Source organism: Nerophis lumbriciformis, linkage group LG04 (assembly GCF_033978685.3).
Source record: "Nerophis lumbriciformis linkage group LG04, RoL_Nlum_v2.1, whole genome shotgun sequence".
NCBI classification, from domain to species: domain Eukaryota; kingdom Metazoa; phylum Chordata; class Actinopteri; order Syngnathiformes; family Syngnathidae; genus Nerophis; species Nerophis lumbriciformis.
In genome coordinates, this window is record NC_084551.2 from 46,505,734 (window position 1) to 46,532,892 (window position 27,159).

Here is a 27,159-nt window from a genome sequence, read left to right on the forward strand (position 1 = left end):
TCATTACTGCCATAAGTGGTGGAAAAGTGAGTACCTCTGCGGCCTATAGAGACCACAGCTGAGAAAGGGACGTTCTTTGGCGGCCCAACAATGGTTAAAGGGGAACATTATCACAATTTCAGAAGGGTTAAAACCATTAAAAATCAGTTCCCAGTGGCTTATTTTATTTTTCGAAGTATTTTTAATAATTTTACCCATCACGCAATATCCCTAAAAAAAGCTTCAAAGTGCCTGATTTTAACCATCGTTATATACACCCGTCCATTTTCCTGTGACGTCACATAGTGATGCCAACACAAACAAACATGGCGCATAGAACAGCAAGCTATAGCGACATTAGCTCGGATTCAGACTCGGATTTCAGCGGCTTAAGCGATTCAACAGATTACGCATGTATTGAAACGGATGGTTGTAGTGTGGAGGCAGGTAGCGAAAACGAAATTGAAGAAGAAACTGAAGCTATTGAGCCATATCGGTTTGAACCGTATGCAAGCGAAACCGACGAAAACGACACGACAGCCAGCGACACGGGAGAAAGCGAGGACGAATTCGGCGATCGCCTTCTACCAACGATTGGTATGTGTTTGTTTGGCATTACAGGAAATTAAAAACTATGAACTAGGTTTACAGCATATGAAATACATTTGGCAACAACATGCACTTTGAGAGTGCAGACAGCCCAATTTTCATCAATTAATATATTCTGTAGACATACCCTCATCCGCTACCTTTTCCTGAAAGCTGATCTGTCCAGTTTTGGAGTTGATGTCAGCAGGCCAGGGAAGCTAGGGTCGATATTCTTCTCTTGATCATCTTCGGTGGCATAAGGGACGGTGTGAGCCAAGACATCCAGGGGGTTTAGCTCGCTCGTCTGCGGGAACAAACTGCCGCCATTGATTGCCGTGCTACCGAGGTCCTTTGTCCCTGAATTGCTCACACACTCCGGCAGATTCAATGGGGGTCTGGCGGCAGATTTCTTTGACTTTATCGTTGGAAATGCATCTGCTTTGAGTGTCGCAGGATATCCACACATTCTTGCCATCTCTGTCGTAGCATAGCTTTCGTCGGTAAAGTGTGCGGAACAAACGTCCAATTTCTTGCCACTTTCGCATCTTTGGGCCACTGGTGCAACTTGAATCCGTCCCTGTTCGTGTTGTTACACCCTCCGACAACACACCGACGAGGCATGATGTCTCCAAGGTACGGAAAACAGTCGAAAAAACGGAAAATAACAGCGCTGATTTGACTCGGTGTTTGAGAAAATGGCGTTGTGACGTCATCGCTCCGAGAGCGAATAATAGAAAGGCGTTTAATTCGCCAAAATTCACCCATTTAGAGTTCGAAAATCGGTTAAAAAAATATATGTTTTTTTTCCTGCAACATCAAGGTATATATTGACGCTTACATAGGTCTGGTGATAATGTTCCCCCTTAAGAAACACTGAGTTACACCACACCTGTAACAGTCCCCAAAATGCGCCAAAAACTAGGCATTCCTGTCTCCATTGGAGACATTATACAGACGTGTCAAGAGACAAAATAAGTAATTTTGGGCTATTGTTTGAGTGTCTTTGTTGTTGTTGTTGTTGTTGTTGTTGTTGTTGTGTTGGAGGTTTTGCACCATTGATTCCATCCTATTACGACCTTTTGCCCCTCCGGGCTGTGCTTTGAAGCTGCTGCCGTTGTTGCTAAATCACAAGGACTAGGATAAAAGAAAGATGTGTGTGTGTGTGTGTTTGTGGTTTGGAGCGGGTTCTCTCGTTGGAAATGTGTGGGACGTGGGGATAAAAGGTGGAGCTGGTTGTCAAGGTGCACGCAGATTTGAGAGTGGGACGATTAAAACGAGCTTGGTCGGCTCCGAATGTGTTGGGTCTGATTATGTAACCACTTTGTTCTATTTTTAGATCCAGGCTGACTAAGTGCTTCACGTGTGATGAATGGACTGGATTGACTTGTTTAAAAAAAGTTTGCTGATTGATGAAGACAAAAAGCTGATAAATAAGTGGATCAGCACCAGGACCAGCAGATGGCAGAGAAAGGGGCCCAGTAGCTCAGGCAATCAAAAATAGATATCATCAAACTCAGTTTTTGTAAGTAATATGCTCCAAAAAGTCAGACAAAAATGTACATAACCAGAAGCAATTTTTCCCATAAGAAATAAAGTAAATCTAATTAAACGGTTTCCATATATGAAAATAGTCACAAACAATACATTGTTATTGTTCTAGTAGTACATGTGTAACAGAGGCCATGTGTAAAACCTCACTTTTCTGAAAACCTCAAGAGCAGTGCTGGCTAGCAGGTACAGCCAAACATTCAATGCTCTGCCGCCATTTTGTGGACAACATGAGTGATTACAAACCAATTATCATGCTTTGAATGAAACCAAGCACAGCATTTATTTCTATGACCCAATCCAAACAATCTTCCCTAGTCATGGTGCAAAAAAAAAGGAATAAATAGAGCCAACAAAAAATGCCAACAGACAATTTGTGGATTTTATGAAAAACGTCCATGCACCGAAAAAATATTAAGAATTACACCCATTTAAAGGCCTACTGAAACGCGATTTTCTTAATTAAACGGGGATAGCAGGTCCATTCTATGTGTCATACTTGATCATGTCGCGATATTGCCATATTTTTGCTGAAAGGATTTAGTAGAGAACATCGACGATAAAGTTCACAACTTTTGGTCGCCGATAAAAAAGCCTTGCCTCTACCGGAAGTAGCAGACGATATGCGCGTGACGTCACAGGTTGTGGAGCTCCTCACATCTGCACATTGTTTACAATCATGGCCACCAGCAGCGAGAGCGATTCGGACCGAGAAAGCGACGTTTCCCCATTAATTTGAGCGAGGATGAAAGATTCGTGGATGAGGAAAGTGAGAGTGAAGGACTAGAGGGCAGTGGGAGCGATTCAGATAGGGAAGATGCTGTGAGAGGCGGGTGGGACCTGATATTCAGCTGGGAATGACTAAAACAGTAAATAAACACAAGACATATATATACTCTATTAGCCACAACACAACCAGGCTTATATTTAATATGCCACAAATTAATCCCGCATAACAAACATCTCCCCCCTCCCGTCCATATAATCCGCCAATACAACTCAAACACCTGCACAACACACTCAATCCCACAGCCCAAAGTACCGTTCACCTCCCCAAAGTTCATACAGCACATATATTTCCCCAAAGTTACTTACGTGACATGCACATAGCGGCCCGCACGTACGGGCAAGCGATCAAATGTTTGGAAGCCGCAGCTGCATGCGTACTCACGGTACCGCGTCTGCGCATCCAACTCAAAGTCCTCCTGGTAAGAGTCTCTGTTGTCCCAGTTCTCCACAGGCCAATGGTAAAGCTTGACTGTCATCTTTCGGAATGTAAACAATGAAACACCGGCTGTGTTTGTGTTGCTGCAGCCGCCCGCAATACACCGCTTCCCACCTACAGCTTTCTTCTTTGCTGTCTCCATTGTTCATTGAACAAATTGCAAAATATTCACCAACACAGATGTCCAGAATACTGTGGAATTTTGCGATGAAAACAGGCGACTTAATAGCTGGCCACCATGCTGTCCCAAAATGTCCTCCACAATCCGTGACGTCACGTGCCGGCGTCATCATACCGAGACGTTTTCAGCAGGATATTTCGCGCGAAATTTAAAATTGCACTTTAGTAAGCTAACCCGGCCGTATTGGCATGTGTTTCAATGTTAAGATTTCATCATTGATATATAAACTATCAGACTGCGTGGTCGGTAGTAGTGGGTTTCAGTAGGCCTTTAAATCCATTACAAAGCATGATGGAAAAAATGCTAAACAATATCTCCACACTTATCGATGATCATGTAAATTCTTTCTTTTCTTTCTTTCTTTAGTTTATTTCGAACATGAACACACTTAGAGTATAATACATCACACAGTTTCATATCATTTCCCTTTACATCATGTACGAAAAGGAGTAGGAAGAAGCAAAGCTTATTTAATCCTACCCCTTTCCCACTTCAGAGCGTTCACAAATATATCGAATCATTTACTGACCTTTTTATAATAAAATAACATCTGTGAATTAGTATACACAACAGTTTTGTAATATGTAATTAATTAATTCAGTCATTATTAATATACTGAGATGAAGAATATTTTATTTTCAATAAGGTTGAAAGTATTTCTCATAATTCTTTGTACTTTGTTAGCACTATTAATTTGAACAACCTCTTAAACTGGATCATATCAGTACAATGTTCAACTTCATTACTTAATCCATTCCATCATTTAATTCCACATACTCATATGCTAATGGTTCTAAGTGTTGTACGTGCATACAAATGTCTTAAATTAGATTTTCCTCTAAGGTTATATTTCTCCTCTTTAGTTGAGAAGAATTGTTGTACATTCTTTGGTAGCAGGTTATAGTTTGCTTTGTTCATCATTCTAGCTGTTTGCAATTTTACCAAATCACCGAACTTTAATATTTTCACTCAATAAATAAGGGGTTTGTATGTTCTCTATATCCAACATTATGTATCAGTCTAATTGATCTTTTTTGTAACACGGTTAATGAATGAAGCGCACATTTGTAGTTATTTCCCCATATTTCTGCACAATAACTCAGATATAGTAACACTAGCGAGCAGTAGAGAATGTGAAGTGATTTTTTATTTTTTTTTATTTTACGTGCGGATTTGCGAGATCTCGTAAAAGTCTGCGCTATGGCGGTGCTGTTCCGCATTCAGTGGAAATCCGGGGTGACCATTAGCAAACAAAGGCAGTTGCCTGGGGTCCCAAGATTTTCAGGGGCAAAAAAGAACAAAAATATTGATGAAGTTTTCTTCAATTTAAAACAATTCTTTTTTTTTTTTTTTTCCTAATTTTTTGCACTTCAGGATACTTCAAAATGCTTCAATAATAATGATAGTTTTTGATAATGGACTATATACAATTTGCAGACTTTATTCCGGAAGACAGACTAAAACAAACCTGTTGGCACGGTTATGAGAGGTTTAATATAAGGGTGAAGCGGAGTTAATGAAGTACCACGGTACTATAAATTAAAAAGGTACTATACTGCCTTTGAAAAAATGCTGGTGTTTTTTTGTGCGTTTCTTTTTTCTATGGACGTGACGGCGCGCCATGGTGACATTGCTGGCAATATGAGCCCAGGCGCATGTTGGTAGACAGGGTTAGGGTTTAGGGTTAGACCACTTACAAACAGAAAACAGCATGGAGTCAAAAGAGGGAGAATGGATGTATTTTGGCTTACAAACTAACAAAAAAGGTGGCGCTCGGCAAGCGGTGTTTTAAAACATAGAGAGCTAGCTAATAAGGGTGTCAAAATTGTTTTTATTTTTGAATGAATAGCAGTTCTTAGTTGTAATGATTCTTAATCGATTAAATAAAATCAAAAACGATAAAAAAAATGTTTTGATTTTTATTTGTTTAATTTTTTTTTAATTCGTCCTGTCCAGCCACTCAGGCAAATCATATTGTTGATGTAGATCAAGGCTCGGGGGCCAAATCTGTCTCGCCACATTATTTTGTGTGGCCCTCGAAAGCCTGGAAATAATATTTTTTAATCCTTTCTTACTGAATATATTTGTTCTTTCCCTTTTGACATTAAAATCATGTACTGCATGCAATTGCATATATTCTAACATTCAATATTAATACTCAGTGGCCTAGTGGTTAGAGTGTCCGCCCTGAGATCGGTAGGTTGTGAGTTCAAATCCCGGCCGAGTCATACCAAAGACTATAAAAATGGGACCCATTACCTCCCTGCTTGGCACTCAGCATCAAGGGTTGGAATTGGGGGTTAAATCACCAAAAATGATTCCCGGGCGCGGCCAACGCTGCTGCCCACTGCTCCCCTCACCTCCCAGGGGGTGATCAAGGGTGATGGGTCAAATGCAGAGAATAATCTCGCCACACCTAGTGTGTGTGTGTGACAATCATTGGTACTTTAACTTTTTTTAACTTTATCAAAATCAAAATATTATATTATCATATATTCCCCAAAAAATGTTTGTTAAAATAAAGATAAATGCTGTACTTAAATATCTGCTTGACTTATGATTTCAAAACAAATTATCGATCAAATTGGAGACTGTAAAACTGACAATATATTTTACAGTTTTTTACCGTAAAATCAACTTCGGTACTGTTTTTTTTCCATACATAGTAAGACACTAAAACATAAAAAATAAAAAAAACATTAACAAGATTTTACGGCAAAAAAAAACTGGCAGCTATGTTGCTTGAATTTTACTGCTAAAAACAGAGGTATTGTTTTTCCATTCCATTTATTCTATTTTTTTATATACTGTAAAAAACCCAGTGCTTTTACTGTAAAATTCTGGTACCCGAGCTGCCAGTTTTTAAAGTAAAGTTGCTTCTTTTTTTTTTGAAGCTTATGGAAAAAAAAAAATTGTTTATGTATAATATATATACATGTATATTTTAGGGCTGCAACTAACGATTAATTTGATAATCGATTAATCTGTCGATTATTATTTCGATTAATCGATTAATAATCGGATAAAAGAGACAAACTACATTTCTATCTTTTCCAGTATTTTATTGGAAAAAAACCAGCATACTGGCACCATACTTATTTTGATTATTGTTTCTCAGCTGTTTGTACATGTTGCAGTTTATAAATAAAGGTTTATATAAAAATAAAAATAAAATTGCCTCTGCACATGCGCATAGCATAGATCCAACGAATCGATGACTAAATTAATCGCCAACTATTTTTATAATCGATTTTAATCGATTGATTCGATTAGTTGTTGCAGCCCTAGTATATTCCTATATTACTAATTGTTAAAAGCGGCCCTCTGAGGGCAACCATAACTGCGATGTGGCCCTCAATGAAAACGAGTTTGACACCCCTGATGTAGATGCTGTACACATTTACTTTAGAACAGAGAAGTGTTGGATACTTTTCTTGTTGCCTTATTTCTATTTGAATTTATTAAATGTTTGGGTAAAATTGTATTAAACAAAACAAGTTTTCTTTAAGTAATCTAGAAATTGATCAGAGGAATGTAGAAACCTCGTTTCCATATGAGTTGGGAAATTGTGTTAGATGTAAATATGAACGGAATACAATGATTTGCAAATCATTTTCAACCCATATTCAATTGAATGCACTACAAAGACAAGATATTTGATGTTCAAACTCATAAATATTTTTTTTTTTTTGCAAATAATAATTAACTTAGAATTTCATGGCTGCAACACGTGCCAAAGTAGTTGGGAAAGGGCATGTTCACCACTGTGTTACATGGCCTTTCCTTTTAACAACACTCAGTAAATGATTGGGAACTGAGGAGACACATTTTTTAAGCTTCTCAAGTGGAATTCTTTCCCATTCTTGCTTGATGTACAGCTTTAGTTGTTCAACAGTCCGGGGGTCTCCGTTGTGGTATTTTAGGCTTCATAATGCGCCACACATTTTCAATGGGAGACTGGTCTGGACTATAGGCAGGCCAGTCTAGTACCCGGACTCTTTTACTATGAAGCCATGTTGATGTAACACGCGGCTTGGCATTGTCTTGCTGAAATAAGCAGGGGCGTCCATGGTAACGTTGCTTGGATGGCAACATATGTTGCTCTAAAACCTGTATGTACCTTTTAGCATTAATGGCGCCTTCACAGATATGTAAGTTACCCATGCCTTGGGCACTAATACACCCCCATACCATCACAGATGCTCGCTTTTCAACTTTGCGCCTATAACAATCCGGATGGTTCTTTTCCTCTTTGGTCCGGAGGACACGACGTCCACAGTTTCCAAAAACAATTTGAAATGTGGACTCGTCAGACCACAGAACACTTGTACACTTTGTATCAGTCCATCTTAGATGAGCTCAGGCCCAGCGAAGCCGACGGCGTTTCTGGGTGTTGTTGATAAACGGTTTTCGCCTTGCATAGGAGAGTTTTAACTTGCACTTACAGATGTAGCGACCAACTGTAGTTACTGACAGTGGGTTTCTGAAGTGTTCCTGAGCCCATGTGGTGATGTCCTTTACACACTGTCGCTTGTTGATGCAGTACAGCCTGAGGGATCGAAGGTCACGGGCTCAGCTGCTTACGTGCAGTGATTTCTCCAGATTCTCTGAACCCTTTGATGATATTACGGACCGTTGATGGTGAAATCCCTAAATTCCTTGCAATAGCTGGTTGAGAAAGGTTTTTCGTAAACTGTTCAACAATTTGCTCACGCATTTATTTATTGCCACCTTTCCCAACTTCTTTGTCACGTGTTGCTGGCATCAAATTCTAAAGTTAATGATTATTTGCACACAAAAAAAATGCTTATCAGTTTGAACATCAAATATGTTGTCTTTGTAGCATATTCAACTGAATATGGGTTGAAAATGATTTGCAAATCATTGTATTTAGTTTATATTTACATCTAACACAATTTCCCAACTCATATGGAAACGGGGTTTGTAGTTAATCATAGAACTGGCACCAATTTTATTAAAAAAAAGTATTGATTTTTGAATAGAGAATCATTTTGAATCAAGAATCGATACGAATCGAATTTTGTGGTGCCCAAAGATTCACAGCTCTACTAGCTAACATCTCTCCGCAGTGTTTTAGCTACTTCTAATCACTAATCCTCACCTCCATGGGGAACAAATAAACTAAGTTTCTGACAAATATCAGATCCCTCCACGACTTTCACAAGAACTCACACATATGTGTACAGCTCCACTAATGGACATTGGAGTGTTACTTTCAAATGCAAAATTAAAGTATTGCTAGAAACATAATTTTATATGGGACTTTATTGTATTATATGTATAGTACATGTTCCAAAAAGAAAAAAAGCATAAAACACAGTATATTTAAATATACTAAATGTAAAAAAGGGAATAAATATTCAAAATAATCTAGTTTGGTTACGCCATCATGAGCGCAACACAAGGTTGTAAAAGTTTCAACTACAATTCTAAATAAGATGTCAAAAGCAAACTGAAATCAAATACACACATCTTAAAGATTGATCAATACCTATTTAAATTTAGTAATACATAAATATTATGATTTATCAAAATATAAAAGAAATATATCCGAACAGAACGCTCATGATGGTTACACCAAAAAGTAACGCTATGAATCGCGTTTTTCCAAGTTTTTGGGGCATTTTTATGCTATTTCCAAGCATCTCCTTTTTATTATCGTTGATTTTAAATGGTCAAACTAGTCCATATTATTTATGCATGCCCTAGTAATTAAACAAAAAGTCATATTTATTTTGATTGTTTCATTTTGAAGTACATCTGTGCAGGTAAATAAATAAATGGGTTGTACTTGTATAGCGCTTTTCTACCTTCAAGGTACTCAAAGCGCTTTGACACTACTTCCACATTTACCCATTCACACAAACATTCACACACTGATGGAGGGAGCTGCCATGCAAGGCGCTAACCAGCAGCCATTAGGAGCAAGGGTGAAGTGTCTTGCTCAGGACACAACGGACATGACGAGTTTGGTACTAGGTGGGGATTGAACCAGGGACCCTCGGGTTGCGCACGGCCACTCTTCCACTACGCCATTACCAGAGCTGTACACTTATAGATAGAAATACATATTTGAGTTGAGTTGAGTTTGAGTTTATTTGGAACATGCATGCATACAACATGATACATCACAATTTCCAGTTTTTCTTTTCAACATGTTCGAAAAGTAGCAGGAAGAAGCAGAGCTTATTTAATCCTACCCACTTTTCTTTGACATAACAGCTGCTAAAACTTTTGTTCGCTTCCTGTTCTCAATTTATTCACAATATACTCCATAAGTAATCGCAATAGAAATAAATAAATACTACTTGGTGAAGAAAGTTATATTTCATATGGTGAGATGAGTAAGATTATTTTGAAAATGAACAGAGGGATGGATTAAATAAATTCAGAATGTTTATCATGGTTCTTCTTCTTTGTACTTTGTAAACACTTTAGGTTTGAAGAGTTTCTTGAAGTGGATCATATTAGTACATTGTTTGATTGCTTTGCTTAATCCATTCCATAATTTAATTCCACATATAGATATACTGAAGGTCTTAAGCAGGGGTCGCCAAAGTTTTTGACGCGTGGGCCGCATTGGGTTAAAAAAAATTTGGCCGGGGGCCGGGCTGTATATATATATATATATATATATATATATATATATATATATATATATATTAGAGATGTCCGATAATATCGTTTTTTTTTTATTTTGGGTATCATTTTTAAAAAAAAATTTTATTAAACCAACATCAAAAACACAAGATACACCTACAATTAGTGCACCAACCCAAAAAACTTCCCTCCCCCATTTACACTCATTCACACAAAAGGGTTGTTTCTTTCTGTTAATAATATTCTGGTTCCTACATTATATATCAATATATATCAATACAGTCTGCAAGGGATACAGTCCGTAAGCACACATGATTGTGCGTGCTGCTGGTCCACTAATAGTACTAACCTTTAACAGTTAATTTTACTCATTTTCATTAATTACTAGTTTCAATGTAACTGTTTTTATATTGTTTTACTTTCTTTTTTATTCAAGAAAATGTTTTTAATTTATTTATCTTATTTTATTTTATTAATATTTTAAAAAAGGACCTTATCTTCACCATACCTGGTTGTCCAAATTAGGCATAATAATGTGTTAATTCCACAACTGTATATATTAGTATCGGTTGATATTGGTATCGGTAATTAAAGAGTTGGACAATATCGGAATATCAGTTATCGGCAAAAAGCCATTATCGGACATCCCTAATATGTATACATTGTCTTTTCAATCGGTTTTGACATTCAACATTGTCACGTTATCGATGGGAAAATGCATTTTTAGACAATATGATTTGCCTGAGCGGCTAGGAGACACCGATAGTAACAAGCGGTAGAAAATGGATTAGAAAGAAAAGATTAAAAAAATTAATTAAAAAAAAAAAATTAAATTAAAAAAAATAAAAATTTAACTTGGGACTTCCTGTGGGCCGGATTTTGGATGCTGGGGGGCCAGATCCGGCCCGCGGGCCGTAGTTTGGGGACCCCTGGTCTTAAGTGTTGTACGTGCATACAAATGTTTTAAATTACATTTTTCTCTAAGATTATATATCTCCTCTTTTTTTTAGAAGAATTGTATATTCTTGGGTAGCAGATTATAGTTTGCTTTGTGTATAATTTTAGCTGTTTGCAATTTCACTATGTCGTGGAATTTCAGTATTTTTGATTCAATAAATAATTTTTGGGGGGACAAATATGACAGATGACAGAAAAAGCCATTTTTATTCTTAAAGGAATGGGGGAAAAAAGTTATCCAGCAAAAAGAATACTTATCTCCATCCATCCACCCATTGTCTCATAACTTGTGGTTTATCTGTGCACGTGCATGCCGAATGATGATGTCATGTTTTTTTCTCCCAGGTAAGATGTGGCGTCAGAGGTCAGTGGTTCAGGCCTCGCAGGGCGACGGCCGTCCATGTCCGTACCAGATGGAGCAGTGGAAGCCGTGTCCTGTCCGTCCCTGCTATCGCTGGCAGTACAGCTCCTGGTCCGAGTGCAGGGTGGAGGTTTGTACAAGCACCACAACATGAATGAAGCGTAAAGAATGGACGGGTAACATTTAGAGATGTCCGATAATATCGGACTGCCGATATTATCGGCCGATAAATGCTTTTAAAATGTTATATCGGAAATTATCCGTATCGGTTTCAAAAAGTCAAATTTATGACTAAAACGCCGCTGTACGGAGCGGTACACGGACGTAGGGAGAAGTACAGAGCGCCAATAATCCTTAAAGGCACTTCCTTTGCGTGTCGGCCCAATCACATAATATCTACGGCTTTTCACACACACCCTCAGTGTGTGCCATACAGGTCACACTGAGGGTGGCCGTGTAAACAACTTTAACACTGTTGCAAATATGCACCACACTGTGAACCCGCACCAAACAAGAATGACAATGTCATGTCTGTGTGATCATGTTTTGTTTTAGTCATGTTCGGTTTTGTTTTTTGGACTTTTTGTGCACTTTTGTTTTGTTTTGTCACCATAGCAATCATTAGTTTTCACCTGTCACGTCACGCACCTGTTTCACGTTTTGAGTCACGCACCTGCTTTCACTAATTATGTCTATAGTATTTAAGTTCATTGTTTTCAGTTTGTCGTTGTGACGACATCCCACATTTATGCTATGCACATTCCTGACACTTTTTTCATGTCCATCGTTCATGCTGCTCCTTTTGTCCATGCCAAGTAAGTTTTGTTTATTAATACCACAGTTAGTGTTTTTGTTTAATTGTTCATAGTTTCTGCCTTTGTGCAAGTATTTGTTTTCATAGCCAAGTTATTTCTCCGCCACTGTGCGCGCTTTTCGTTTGTTTGTTTGTTCGTTTTTTTTGATAAAATTAAATAAATCATGTACTTACATTCCCGTCTCGCCCGAGCCAACTTTCCGTTGCATCCCGGAAAAGCAAACACCCAGGATCAAGTCATGACAGACAAACACATTTCGGGAGAACATCCGCACCGTAACACAACATAAACACAACAGAACAAATACCCAGAACCCCTTGCAGCACTAACTCTTCCGGGACGCTACAATATACACCCCCCCCCCACCCCCCACCCCCGCTACCCCACCTCAACCTTCTCATGCTCTCTCAGGGAGAGCATGTCCCAAATTCCAAGCTGCTGTTTTGAGGCATGTTAAAAAAATTAATGCACTTTGTGACTTCAATAATCAATATGGCAGTGCCATGTTGGCATTTTTTTCCATAACTTCCATCCATCCATCCATTTTCTACCGTTCATTCTAGGGATGTCCGATAATGGCTTTTTGCCAATATCCGATATTGTCCAACTCTTTAATTACCGATACCGATATCAACCGATACCGATATATACAGTCGTGGAATTAACACATTATTATGCCTAATTTGGACAACCAGGTATGGTGAAGATAAGGTCGTTTAAAAAAATAAAAAAAAATAAAATAAAATAAGATAAATAAATTAAAAACATTTTCTTGAATAAAAAAGAAAGTAAAACAATATAAAAACAGTTACATAGAAACTAGTAATTAATGAAAATTAGTCAAATTAACTGTTAAAGGTTAGTACTATTAGTGGACCAGCAGCACGCACAATCATGTGTGCTTACGGACTGTATCCCTTGCAGACTGTATTGATATATATTGCTATACCAGAATATTAATAACAGAAAGAAACAACCCTTTTGTGTGAATGAGTGTGAATGGGGGAGGGAGATGTTTTGGGTTGGTGCACTAATTGTAAGTGTATCTTGTGTTTTTTATGTTGATTTAATAAAAAAATAAAAAGTTTAAAAAAACGATACCGATAATTAAAAAAACTATACCGATAATTTCCAAAATTACATTTTAAAGCATTTATCGGCCGATAATATCGGCCTGCCGATCTATACATTACCGCACCCTGGTGTCTTTGCCGTCATCTCCCCTCTGTAACCTCAACAATCAGAGTGGAAAAAGTTGTATCGGGACACCCCTAGATTGGAGGTGAAGTTTAATAATGTTATAATTTTCAATTCATCGTTTCTTGACAAAAACAATAAATAATTGTGAAGTACAGGAGAACAATGGTATACCAGTATTCTCCCAGTTCTAGTCAGCACTCAAGCAGCATTCTGGACCGGCTTGTTTTATCATAATCAACGAGTCATTAGGTTGTCTGGTGACGTCGCTCCTTGTCCTTTGTCCTCCAGACCGTGGTGTGCGGTCACGGACATATCTAGCTCAGCTACAATCGGGCGGAAGGCGGGGTACACCCTGGACAAGTCGCCACCTCATCGCGGGGCCAACACAGATAGACAGACAACATTCACACTCACATTCACACACTTGGGCCAATTTAGTGTTGCCAATCAACCTATCCCCAGGTGCATGTCTTTGGAGGTGGGAGGAAGCCGGAGTGCCCGGAGGGAACCCACGCAGTCACGGGGAGAACATGCAAACTCCATACAGAAAGATCCCGAGGCCGGGATTGAACTCACGACTACTCAGCACCTTCGTATTGGGGGGCAGACGCACTAACCCCTCTACCACCGTGCTGCCCATAACTTCCATAACTTGAGTTGATTTATTTTGGAAAACCTTGTTACATTGTTTAATGCATACAGTGGGGCATCACAACAAAATTAGGCATAATAATGTGTTAATTCCAATATCGGGGAATATCAGATATCGGCAAAAAAGCCATTATCGGACATCTCTAGTAACATTGCAATCCATTGATTTATCATCGATGATGGCAAATCCTCTGCTCTACATTCATAAAACCAAATTATGAGGTGTTAGCAGAGCGAGACATGTTGGCTCGATGGCCCATTTTGTTGAGTTGTTCCTCGCTATTAACTTTAATCATCTCACCTTTTGTGAAATGAGAGACTCGAGGGAGACATTAAACACTTCTTATGCAACATTTAGGTCGCGTGTACGCAATAAACACCGGAGACACAAGTCTCAATCAATAAATCAAGGCATGCCGTATGCTTCCAACTTTGTGGGAACACTTTGAGGAAGAGCCCCCTCTGTTTCACAGTGCACTAAACAAGCTCTATAAAGGTGTGCTTGGAGGAGTTTGGTGTGGAAGATGTGAACTCTGGCCTCCCAAATGGTCAAATATTTCTGTCAGACATATTTTTTAATCTTATAGAACAGTGTTTCTTAAAGGGAAACTGCACTTTTTGGGGGGGAATTTTTGCCTATCGTTCACAATCCAAGACATGACGACGGATGGATTTTTTTTCTATGCATTCTAAATATTAAACAAACATAAATAAAAGTCCCGTTTACAGCAGAGCTCTACTATTGTCATGACTTTGTCCTGGGTGTTTGCTTTTCCGGAATGCAACGGAAAGTTGGCTCGGGCGAGACGGGAATGTGAGTACATGATTTATTTAATATATCAAAAAAAAAGTACAAATGAAAAGCGCGCACAGTGGCGGAGAACAAACTATGAAACCAAAAGACTATAGCATTAATAAACAAAAACTTACTTGGCTTGGACAAAAATAGTAGCATGAAGGATGGACATGAAAACAAGTGTCAGGAATGGACAGAGCATAAATGTGAGATGTCACCAGAAAGACAAACTGAAAACAATGAACTTAAATACTACAGACATGATTAACGAAAACAGGTGCGTGACTCAAAACGTGAAACAGGTGCGTGACGTGACAGGTGAAAACTAATGGGTTGCTATGGTGACAAACAAGAGTACACAATGAGTCCAAACGTGGAACAGGTGAAACTAATGGGTAATCATGGAAACAAGACAAGGGAGTGAAAAGCCAGAAACTAAAGAGTCCAATAACTAAACAAAACATGACTAAAACAAAACATACAATAAAAATATAGAAAAAAAATATCGGCTTCCTTGAAGGAAAGAAGAAAGTGAATGAATGTTTATAACTGAATAAATGTACATATGCATAAAAATGTGTTTTCTTTTGTACAAACCCCGTTTCCATATGAGTTGGGAAATTGTGTTAGATGTAAATATAAATGGAATACAATGATTTGCTAATCCTTTTCAACCCATATTCAATTGAATGCACTACAAAGACAAGATATTTGATGTTCAAACTCCTAAACTTTTTTTTTTTTTTTGCAAATAATTAACTTAGAATTTCATGGCTGCAACACATGCCAAAGTAGTTGGGAAAGGGCATGTTCACCACTGTGTTACATCACCTTTTCTTTTAACAACACTCAGTAAACGTTTGGGAACTGAGGAAACTAATTGTTGAAACTTTGAAAGTGGAATTCTTTCCCATTCTTGTTTTATGTAGAGCTTCAGTCGTTCAACAGTCCGGGGTCTCCGCTGTTGTATTTTGCGCTTCATAATGCGCCACACATTTTCAATGCGAGACAGGTCTGGACTGCAGGCTGACCAGGAAAGTACCCGCACTCTTTTTTTACGAAGCCACGCTGTTGTAACACGTGCTGAATGTGGCTTGGCATTGTCTTGCTAAAATAAGCAGGGGCGTCCATGAAAAAGACGGCACTTAGATGGCAGCATATGTTGTTCCAAAACCTGTATGTACCTTTCAGCATTAATGGTGCTTTCACAGATGTGTAAGTTACCCATGTCTTGGGCACTAATGCACCCCCATACCATCACAGATGCTGGCTTTTCAACTTTGCGTCGATAACAGTCTGGATTGTTCGCTTCCCCTTTGGTCCGGATGACACAATGTCGAATATTTCCAAAAACAATTTGAAATGTGGACTCGTCAGCACCTCCAAGTCCGAGTCCATGGTTCTCGCCCGGAAAAGGGTGGAGTGCCATCTCCGGGTTGGGGAGGAGATCTTGCCCCAAGTGGAGGAGTTCAAGTACCTCGGAGTCTTGTTCACGAGTGAGGGAAGAGTGGATCGTGAGATCGACAGGCGGATCGGTGCGGCGTCTTCAGTAATGCGGACGCTGTATCGATCCGTTGTGGTGAAGAAGGAGCTGAGCCGGAAGGCAAAGCTCTCAATTTACCGGTCGATCTACGTTCCCATCCTCACCTATGGTCATGAGCTTTGGGTTATGACCGAAAGGACAAGATCACGGGTACAAGCGGCCGAAATGAGTTTCCTCCGCCGGGTGACGGGGCTCTCCCTTAGAGATAGGGTGAGAAGCTCTGTCATCCGGGGAGAGCTCAAAGTAAAGCCGCTGCTCCTCCGCATCGAGAGGAGCCAGATGAGGTGGTTCGGGCATCTGGTCAGGATGCCACCCGAGCGCCTCCCTAAGGAGGTGTTTAGGGCATGTCCGACCGGTAGGAGGCCACGGGGAAGACCCAGGACACGTTGGGAAGACTATGTCTCCCGGCTGGCCTGGGAACGCCTCGGGATCCCCCGGGAGGAGCTGGACGAAGTGGCTGGGGAGAGGGAAGTCTGGGCTTCCCTGCTTAGGCTGCTGCCCCCGCGACCCGACCTCGGATAAGCGGAAGAAGATGGATGGATGGATGGGTGGACTCGTCAGACCACAGAACACTTTTCCACTTTGCATGAGTCCATCTTAGATGAGCTCGGGCCCAGAGAAGCCGGTAGCGTTTCTGGATGTTGTTGATAAATGGCTTTCGCTTTGCATAGTAGAGCATTAACTTGCACTTACAGATGTAGCGACCAACTGTATTTAGTGACAGTGGTTTTCTGAAGTGTTCCTGAGCACATGTGGTGATATCTTTTAGAGATTGATGTCGGTTTTTGATACAGTGCCGTCTGACGGATCGAAGGTCACGGTCATTCAATGTTGGTTTCCGGCCATGCCGCTTACGTGCAGTGATTTCTCCAGATTCTCTGAACCTTTTGATGATATTATGGACCATAGATGTTGAAATCCCTAAATTTCTTGCAATTGCACTTTGAGAAAGGTTGTTTTTAAACTGTTTGACTATTTGCTCACGCAGTTGTGGACAAAGGGGTGTACCTCGCCCCATCCTTTCTTGCGAAAGACTGAGCATTTTTTGGGAAGCTGTTTTTATACCCAATCATGGCACCCACCTGTTCCCAATTAGCCTGCACACCTGTGGGATGTTCCAAATAAGTGTTTGATGAGCATTCCTCAACATTATCAGTATTTATTGCCACCTTTCCCAACTTTTTTGTCACGTGTTGCTGGCATCAAATTCTAAAGTTAATGATTATTTGCAAAAAAAAAAAATGTTTATCAGTTTGAACATCAAATATGTTGTCTTTGTAGCATATTCAACTGAATATGGGTTGCAAATGATTTGCAAATCATTGTATTCCGTTTATATTTACATTTAACACAATTTCCCAACTCATATGGAAACGGGGTTTGTATTTTTTTTTTTTAAATGAATTAACGTTTATGACAACTTTTTTTCCAAAACACAATATAGAATGTGAGATATAACAGGATAATGCATACATTTATTATTTGTTTTCAAAACGGTTACAAAAAAGTGGCACCCTAAAAATTTACTGTTGGACCCCATTTTTATGACTTGATGGCCATTTTGAAAATTCGTAGCGCCAACACCGATGGAATATTGGTGCGTGCAAAACAGCAGCAGGTGGCTGTGGCCTGCGGGCCGGTTCTAATACTAATCAAATATCAACCCGGGGGCCATAGATACTTGACTTTTCACACCCCTGTTCTAGATCATAAATCTGGCCTCTCACCTGAAAAGTAGATGGCTGAGAATATAATCCGAGAAGTTGGGACACTTTGACAGCCGTTTCAGACCTGGAACTGGCAAGGACAACACGAAAAGGGCTTGGCAGTAATGACAATATCAAACAAACAGAATAAATCTGGAGCTAAAGTCATAAAGAAGTTTCTTAAGCGCAAACAATATGACATACGTGGTGATTTTTACTTTAATTTTGACAGTTTAGTTAATAAACATATTCATTATCAATTTACTTCATTAATTTTAGCACAAAATAATTGTATGTATATCAAGTAAGATGAATATTTTAATGGGTGCCGGGCTCCTCTGTCGTGGAAAAATTGGGCCCTGAGATCAAAAAGGTTAAGAATCCCTGTTGTAGAAAGTCTTCCCAGAATAGTGGAAGCAAGAGTTCATTTTGATCACCATCTGCTGATTCAGAATAGGGGTGTCCCTGATCTGATAGTGATACTGGATATGTGGATGATATCAACAAAACAAAAACAAGTATGGGATGATATCTTCTTGTATGTTAAAATGTCCGATACAAGAAATCCTGCAGCGTGTTTACTTGTGAAAAGCTAGTTAACATCTAAATTTCCTCCAATAGCCACACGAGTTTGGTCTCGTCTTCTATTCTAATCAAGTCATTTGACAAAAGGTGCTTGCAGCTACACAACAGCTAAGCACACAATAGCACACAGGCTAGATATGTCATAATATTTGTAAATATAAACATGTATCAAATAATTATAGTTACATATTGCGTACACATACATAGACTCCAAGGCAGTAGAGTATTAAAAAGTATCCAGTAACAAACGTGTCCGCATCATTCAATTTACTGTGTCATGAGCTTAACTTGTGACCACGAGGTGTCGCCAATGAAACGATACCCACACACCCTTCAAAAGCATAGATCTGGCATAAGGTTAGTTAAAGTAAAAGTTTAAGTACCAATGATTGTCACACACAGACTAGGTGTGGTGAAATTTGTCCTCTGCATTTGACCCATCCCCTTGTTCACTCCCTGGGAGGTGAGGGGAGCAGTGGGCAGCAGCGGTGCCGCGCTCGGGAATCCTTTTTGGTGATTTAACCCCCAATTCCAACCCTTGATGTTGAGTGCCAAGCAGGAAGGTAATGAGTCCCATTGTTATAGTCTTTGGTATGACTCGGCCGGGGTTTGAACTCACAACCTACCGATCTGTGAGCAGATGATACTGTATCATCTCTTTCTCTTTCTGACGTATCAGCTCGGTACTAGATTCTTAAAGTAAGGGATGAGGCAAAAACGAAACCAAGACCCACTGTACTCTGATTCGTGATGATATATCAAATTAATATCGGTATTGGCCAATACTCAAGGCTCCAATATCTATATCATATCAGTGTCACGGCGTGGACTTGAACCCGTTTTTCCAGCTGCCGAGACCTCCGCTGACAGTGCGCTCGCACTGAGAGCAGCACACCCACGCAGCGACAAGTCTGCAGACAATCGGCAATCTGCACACCTGGTGACTGATGAGGGCGAGCTGGATAAAGGACCAGTGGTCCCAAGGATCCTTGCGGGAACTTAGTTTTCAATGGTGGACATTCCTTCCCGAGTTTTACCCCTTGGAGATCTCCCGCCTTTTGCCTTCCTCGATCCTCGCCTGGACACGGACCTTTTCACTTTTCTCCTGCCCCTGGATCATTTGCCTGCCCCATGGACTGCCTTGTTCTTTTGCTCTCGTCAACACTCGGTATCACACACTTCAGCTAACCTCACACATAGCCTCACACATACACACTCCCGGTTTTGTCACACTCTATTTCCTTAGTTTAGTTATTGTTAGTATTGTTTAGTATTATTATATATATCTATATATTGACTATATATGTAATAAATATTAGGGATGTCCGATAATGGCTTTTTGCCGATATCCGATATTCCGATATTGTCCAACTCTTTAATTACCGATACCGATATCAACCGATACCGATATATACAGTCGTGGAATTAACACATTATTATGCCTAATTTGGACAACCAGGTATGGTGAAGATAAAGTCCTTTTTAAAAAAAATTATAAAATAAAATAAGATAAATAAATTAAAAACATTTTCTTGAATACAATAGAAAGTAAAACAATATAAAAACAGTTACCTAGAAACCAGTAATGAATGAAAATGAGTAAAATTAACTATTAACTTAAAGCATTTATCGGCCTGCCGATATTATCGAACATCTCTAATAAATATCTATACATTACACCCCCCCTGGTGTCTTTGCCGTCATTTCCCCTCCTTAACCACAACAATCAGAGTGGAAAAAGGGACACCCCTGGATTGGAGGTGAAGTTTAAAGGCCTACTGAAATGCGATTTTTTTATATTAAACGGGGATAGCAGGTCTATTCTATGTGTCATACTTGATCATTTCGCGATATTGCCATATTTTTGCTGAAAGGATTTAGTAGAGAACATCGACGATAAAGTTCGCAACTTTTGGTCGCTGATAAAAAAGCCTTGCCTCTACCGGAAGTAGCAGACGATATGCGCGTGACGTCACCGTTTGTAGAGCTCTTCACATCTGCACATTGTTTACAATCATGGCCACCAGTAGCGAGAGCGATTCGGACCGAGAAAGCGACGATTTCCCCATTAATTTGAGCGAGGATGAAAGATTCGTGGATGAGGAAAGTGAGAGTGAAGTACTAGAGGGCAGTGGGAGCGATTCAGATAGGGAAGATGCTGTGAGAGGCGGGTGGGACCTGATTTTCAGCTGGGAATGACTAAAACAGTAAATAAACACAAGACATATACTGTATATACTCTATTAGCCACAACACAACCAGGCTTATATTTAATATGCCACAAATTAATCCCGCATAACAAACACCTCCCCCCTCCCGTCCATATAACCCGCCATTACAACTCAAACACCTGCACAACATACTCAATCCCACAGCCCAAAGTACCGTTCACCTCCCCAAAGTTCATACAGCACATATATTTCCCCAAAGTCCCCAAAGTTACGTACGTGACATGCACATAGCGGCACGCACGTACGGGCAAGCGATCAAATGTTTGGAAGCCGCAGCTGCATGCGTACTCACGGTACCGCGTCTGCGCATCCAACTCAAAGTCCTCCTGGTAAGAGTCTCTGTTGTCCCAGTTCTCCACAGGCCAATGGTAAAGCTTGACTGTCATCTTTCGGGAATGTAAACAATGAAACACCGGCTGTGTTTGTGTTGCTGCAGCCCCCGCAATACACCGCTTCCCACCTACAGCTTTCTTCTTTGCTGTCTCCATTGTTCAATGAACAAATTGCAAAAGATTCACCAACACAGATGTCCAGAATACTGTGGAATTTTGCGATGAAAACAGACGACTTAATAGCTGGCCACCATGCTGTCCCAAAATGTCCTCTACAATCCGTGAGGCGTCATCATACCGAAACGTTTTCAGCAGGATATTTCGGCGCAAAATTTAAAATTGCACTTTAGTAAGCTACCCCGGCCGTATTGGCATGTGTTGCAATATTAAGATTTCATCATTGATACATAAACTATCAGACTGCGTGGTCGGTAGTAGTGGGTTTCAGTAGGCCTTTAATAATGTTATAATGTTCAGTTCATCGTTTCTTGACAAAAACAATAAATAATTGTGAAGTACAGGAGAACAATGGTATGCAGTATTCTCCCAGTTCTAGTCAGCACTCAAGCAGCATCCTGGACCGGCTTGTTTTATCATAATCAATGAGTCATTAGGTTGTCTGGTGACGTCGCTCCTTGTCCTTTGTCCTCCAGACCGTGGTGTGCGGTCACGGCACTCGCTACAGGAACCTGACCTGCTTCGTGTCAGACGGCGGCGAGGAGGGCGAAGGCAGCCAGGTGGACGAGGAGCTGTGCGGCGGCCTGGACTTGTCGGTGGATGGAGATAAACGAATCAGCCTGAAGGAGGCCTGCACGCTGCCCTGTCCAGGTCAGCAACACGCACCTACTCTATTTGTTCCTCGTCCAATTTCCTCTCCCCAACTTCCATCACATGACCTCACGGAGATGATTGCCTTTTTGCCTTCGCTATCTATTATCAGATTGCGGCTGAAGGGAGATTAAACGCTCCTTTGTGCCGCATTATGAGTACAAATCACAACCCGTCCCTCGCACTCTCACATTGAATTTAATTGAACTTTTATTTCACTTTACTTTGATGCCTCGCCCCAGCGGTGGCGTCATTTGTTTCCATCTGAGAAGATGATCCACACGGGAGCAAATATTGTTTCGGAAAAATACAATTATGGACAGCCTTTGTGAGCGCTGTTAGCCCTGCTGGTGGTCACTTTGTTTCAATTGTCCTGAACAGACACAGATGCAAAGTGATTACACTCAAGAAGTAATAACAGCACTGGGGGAAAAAAAAGTAGTGCAATCAATACAGCCTGTGTGGGAGAGATAACACAAACCTGGAGGCTGTACAGAAAAGATGGCAAAGCGAGATAGAACTCTTAACACTAGTATAACATTCTGAGACAATATGTCAGTGGTGTCCAAAGTGCGGCCCGTAGCTATTTTTTTTTATGGCCCGCGGCACAATTATTAGTGTTTTAATTTGATTTCGATTCCTGGGGTGACGATTTGATTCAGAATCGATTCTATTCTATTCGGTTATAGCATACTTGCCAACCTTGAGACCTCCGATTTCGGGAGGTGGGGGGTGGGGGGGCGTGGTCGGGGTGGGGCGGGGGCGTGGTTGGGGGCGGGGCTAAGAGGGGAGGAGTATATTTACAGCTAGAATTCACCAAGTCAAGTATTTCATATATATATATAATATATATATATATATATTTATATATATATATATATATATAAGAAATACTTGACTTTCAGTGAATTCTAGCTGTATATATATGTATTTTATTATATATATATATAATATATATATATATATATACGGTATATATATATATATGTATATATATATATATATAAGAAATACTTGACTTTCAGTGAATTCTAGCTGTATATATATTTATTTTATTATATATATATATATATATATATATATATATATATATATATATATATATATATATATATATATAAAATAAATACTTTAATTTCAGTGTTCATTTATTTACACATATACACACACATAACACTCATCTACTCATTGTTGAGTTAAGGGTTGAATTGTCCATCCTTGTTCTATTCTCTGTCACTATTTTTCTAACCATGCTGAACACCCTTTCACAGGTACCCGGAAAGGTTTCGAGTACCACCAAAAAAACTGAATCTCTGAAGACAGTATAAAAATCTGTGTTAAAGGTGTACAAATACTGTTTGTATAATAAGCATGTTATTTTTTACAAATGAGGGTTAAGAGTTCAGTACTAAAAAAAAAAAAAGAATGTGGCTTAAGTACAGTTTTGTAATTGAGCTGCTGCATTTTTTGGTTGGGTTGTTTATTTATTTTGAGTAACTTCTATACATTTCTAAAAGGGGAATAGTGTAATGGAGTTATCTATGTTTGTCTGTTGCCATCTCCTGGTGAATGTTGGCTATAGCGTACTGGGGTTACTTTTTGGTTGGCCAACGATTTACGTGGTGTTGCGCACCTGACGTCACTCAGGTCCGCATGGAGCTGGAGGGGGCGTGGCTTCCAGCTCCGCCTGAATTTCGGGAGATTTTCGGGAGAAAATTTGTCCCGGGAGGTTTTCGGGAGAGGCGCTGAATTTCGGGAGTCTCCCGGAAAATCCGGGAGGGTTGGCAAGTATGGGTTATAGGTTTGAAAAGCTCCTTCTGGTTGCATGGAAAAGGCCTCAAACGTCTTTTTTAGAATGTATCCTTAAAAATATATATATATTTTGAATCAGAATGAAAATAATCGCAATTCAGATGTGTATTATTGTTTAGTGCATCAGTATGATAGCTTTTTTTTTGTGTACAAATTTTGCAGTTATCCACCTCATTGTCAAATATTTTGTTACTTGACGAATATTACCTGTTAGTATGCTAACGTTATTAGGCTTGTATTTTTAGCAAGTTTTATAGGTATCGTACTTGCCAACCTTGAGACCTCCGAATTCGGGAGATCGGGGGTGGGGGGTTGGCGGGGTCAGGGCCGGGGGGCGGGGTTTAGGGGTGAGGAGTATATTTATAGCTAGAATTCACTGAAATTAAAGTATTTCTTATAGGGCTGTGAATCTTTGGGTGTCCCACGATTCGATTCAATATCGATTCTTGGGGTCACGATTCAATTCAAAATCTTTTTTTTTTTTCAATTCAACACCATTCTTGATTCAAGAACGATTTTTTTTCCCGATTCAAAACGATTCATTCAATACATAGAATTTTTTTTTTTTTTTTTTTTTTTTTTTTTTTTAATTAAATCAACATAGAAAAAACACACGATACACTTTCAACTAGTGCAGGGGTCGGCAACCCAAAATGTTGAAGGAGCCATATTGGACCAAAAATACAAAAACAAATCTGTCTGGAGCCTAGGGTGACCATTTCCATGATACCAAAAAGGAGGACATTATGCGGCATATCAATAAATTGCTATGGTGTACATAGGACTCTGGTATACTCTTATTTATAGTACAATTTTGAGTGGTTTAAAGATGATGTTTGTGTGGCTGAATAGGAAAAAATATTAAAGTCAAGTGTTTGTTAACAGTATTTGTATTTATTCAATACATTGTGGTGTTCAAAAAGTGACCACTGAGATGAATCTTTTCAAGTGCAGAGTGCCACAAAGCATAACATGTGTGGACTTAAATGTAGTTAACATATATAATTAAAAAAAAATGCCACAAAAATTTTTCCACATCAACATCAAGGCTGCTTGCTGCATATCTGGTTGCGTTATGCAGAATATGGGCCAAACAGTTTGCAGTGAGCACATCTTTTTGGCTCAGTTTCAGCTTCTGATACACTGTTATGTTTGCCACAATTGACACTGGCATTGTCTGCTGCATATGCAGACATGTTTTTCACCTCTAAGCCAGACATCTCAAGTTTTGCCAGCAGCTGGTTTGTTATGGCTTCTGACGTTTCGTTGCTGTCACTATAAAAATCCAACAGGACATGTTGGATGCCTTCATCAAAGTGAAAATACCTTACCACAATGGGAAAACACTTGTTTGTTCCTTTATTTGAGGCGTCGGTTGCTACGGAAAAGGGTAGGTTGTTTTCTTTTATGTAGTCGGTATGTTCCTGTACCGAATAGTGAGCGATGACGTTCTCGCACAATGCCTTGGCTTTTGTTCGGCCACAGGCCATCCCTTTAGCTGTGGGATAGTCACTGAAAATCTCCCAGTCCACTTTCATGCCACAGTCTAAACTTCTGTAGGACTGGTGATGCTTTACAGCAGTGGTTCTCAACCTTTTTTCAGTGATGTACCCCCTGTGAACATTTTTTTAATTCAAGTGCCCCCTAATCAGAGCAAAGCATTTTTGGTTGAAAAAAAGAGATAAAGAAGTAAAATACAGCACTATGTCATCAGTTTCTGATTTATTAAATTGTATAACAGTGCAAAATATTGCTCATTTGTAGTGGTCTTTCTTAAACTATTTGGGAAAAAAAAAGTAAAATAACTAAAAACTTGTTGAAAAATAAACAAGTGATTCAATTATAAATAAAGATTTCTACACATAGAAGTAATCATCAACTTAAAGTGCCCTCTTTGGGGATTGTAATAGAGATCCATCTGGATTCAGGAACTTAATTCTAAACATTTCTTCACAAAAAAAGAAATCTTTAACATCAATATTTATGGAACATGTCTACAAAAAATCTAGCTGTCAACACTGAATATTGCATTGTTGCATTTCTTTTCACAGTTCTTTTTGACCGACATTTTAGTGAGGGTCAAACCATCATGGCATGGGGGAAACTCTGGGTTTATGGTAATGAATGGAATAGCCTACTTAATTTGATGTTCAGTTTATGAACTTACATTACATTACATACCCCCAGGGTACCATTTGAGAACCACTGCTTTACAGCATGGTACACCTTGCACAGCTCCGCAGCAGTTATCTTGTCATCCAGGGGCGACGAAACTTCATGAAAAAATGTCCTCATTGAAGAGGTACCTGCCGCATGTTTATTACTTTTATGTTTATCCGTACCCGCATGCCGTTCAATTGCAGCGTTCCCCTGATTACTTACGTCGACATCACATCGACAAAGTGTGCAGAAGCCATGGAATGAGTCTCGGCTGCTTTTCGTTATAAATTCGTGCTCTTTTATCCATTCAGAATTAAACGAGGTCTTGCGTTTTGGCATGATGCTAACTTTCTGTCAATGTTATGCCACATGGACCCTTGTTTACTTTTTTAACCAATGATAAGCAGATTTGTATCTGACACAGCTCTTAGCCAATCATTTGATACGTTACTGCGTTGGGGGCATTTTTTACGGTCTTTGATTGGCTATTGCGCTGCAGCCCAGCAAAGATGAAAAAACTCCGCTCTTCAAGCCTAGTGCCTCAAAAAGGAGGACAAATACGTGTCCGGCTTGAAGCTGCGCCGGACGCCGGACAGGGCATTAAAAATCCGGACTGTCCGGCCTAAATCCGGACACCTGGTCACCCTACTGGAGCCGCAAAAAATTAAAAGCCATATTACATACAGATAGTGTGTCATGAGATGTAAATTGAATTAAGATGACTTAAAGGAAACTAAATGACCTCAAATATACCTACAGATGAGGCATAATGATGCGATATGTACATATAGCTAGCCTCAATAGCATGTTAGCATCGATTAGCTTGCAGTCATGCAGTGACCAAATATGTCTGATTAGCACTCCACACAAGTCAATAACATCAACAAAACTCACCTTTGTGCATTCATGCACAACGTAAAAAGTCTGGTGGACAAAATGAGACAGAAAAAGAAGTGGCATAAAACACGTCGGAGAAAGTTATACATGTAAACAAACTACGGTGAGTTCAAGGACCGCCAAAATTAGTAGGACAAAACGGT

The 27,159-nt window shown here is 39.6% G+C and overlaps 1 protein-coding gene across 1 annotated transcript in view; it reads left to right on the forward strand.

The window, feature by feature from the left end:
• thsd7ab (thrombospondin, type I, domain containing 7Ab) overlaps positions 1-27,159 on the forward strand; it is a 671,822-nt gene that overhangs the window by 601,870 nt on the left and 42,793 nt on the right. Inside the window, exons 22-23 of the mRNA XM_061956418.2 lie at positions 11,445-11,590; positions 21,973-22,147. Of these exons, the coding sequence (XP_061812402.2) occupies positions 11,445-11,590; positions 21,973-22,147 (321 nt within the window). The remainder of the gene's footprint in view (positions 1-11,444; positions 11,591-21,972; positions 22,148-27,159) is intronic.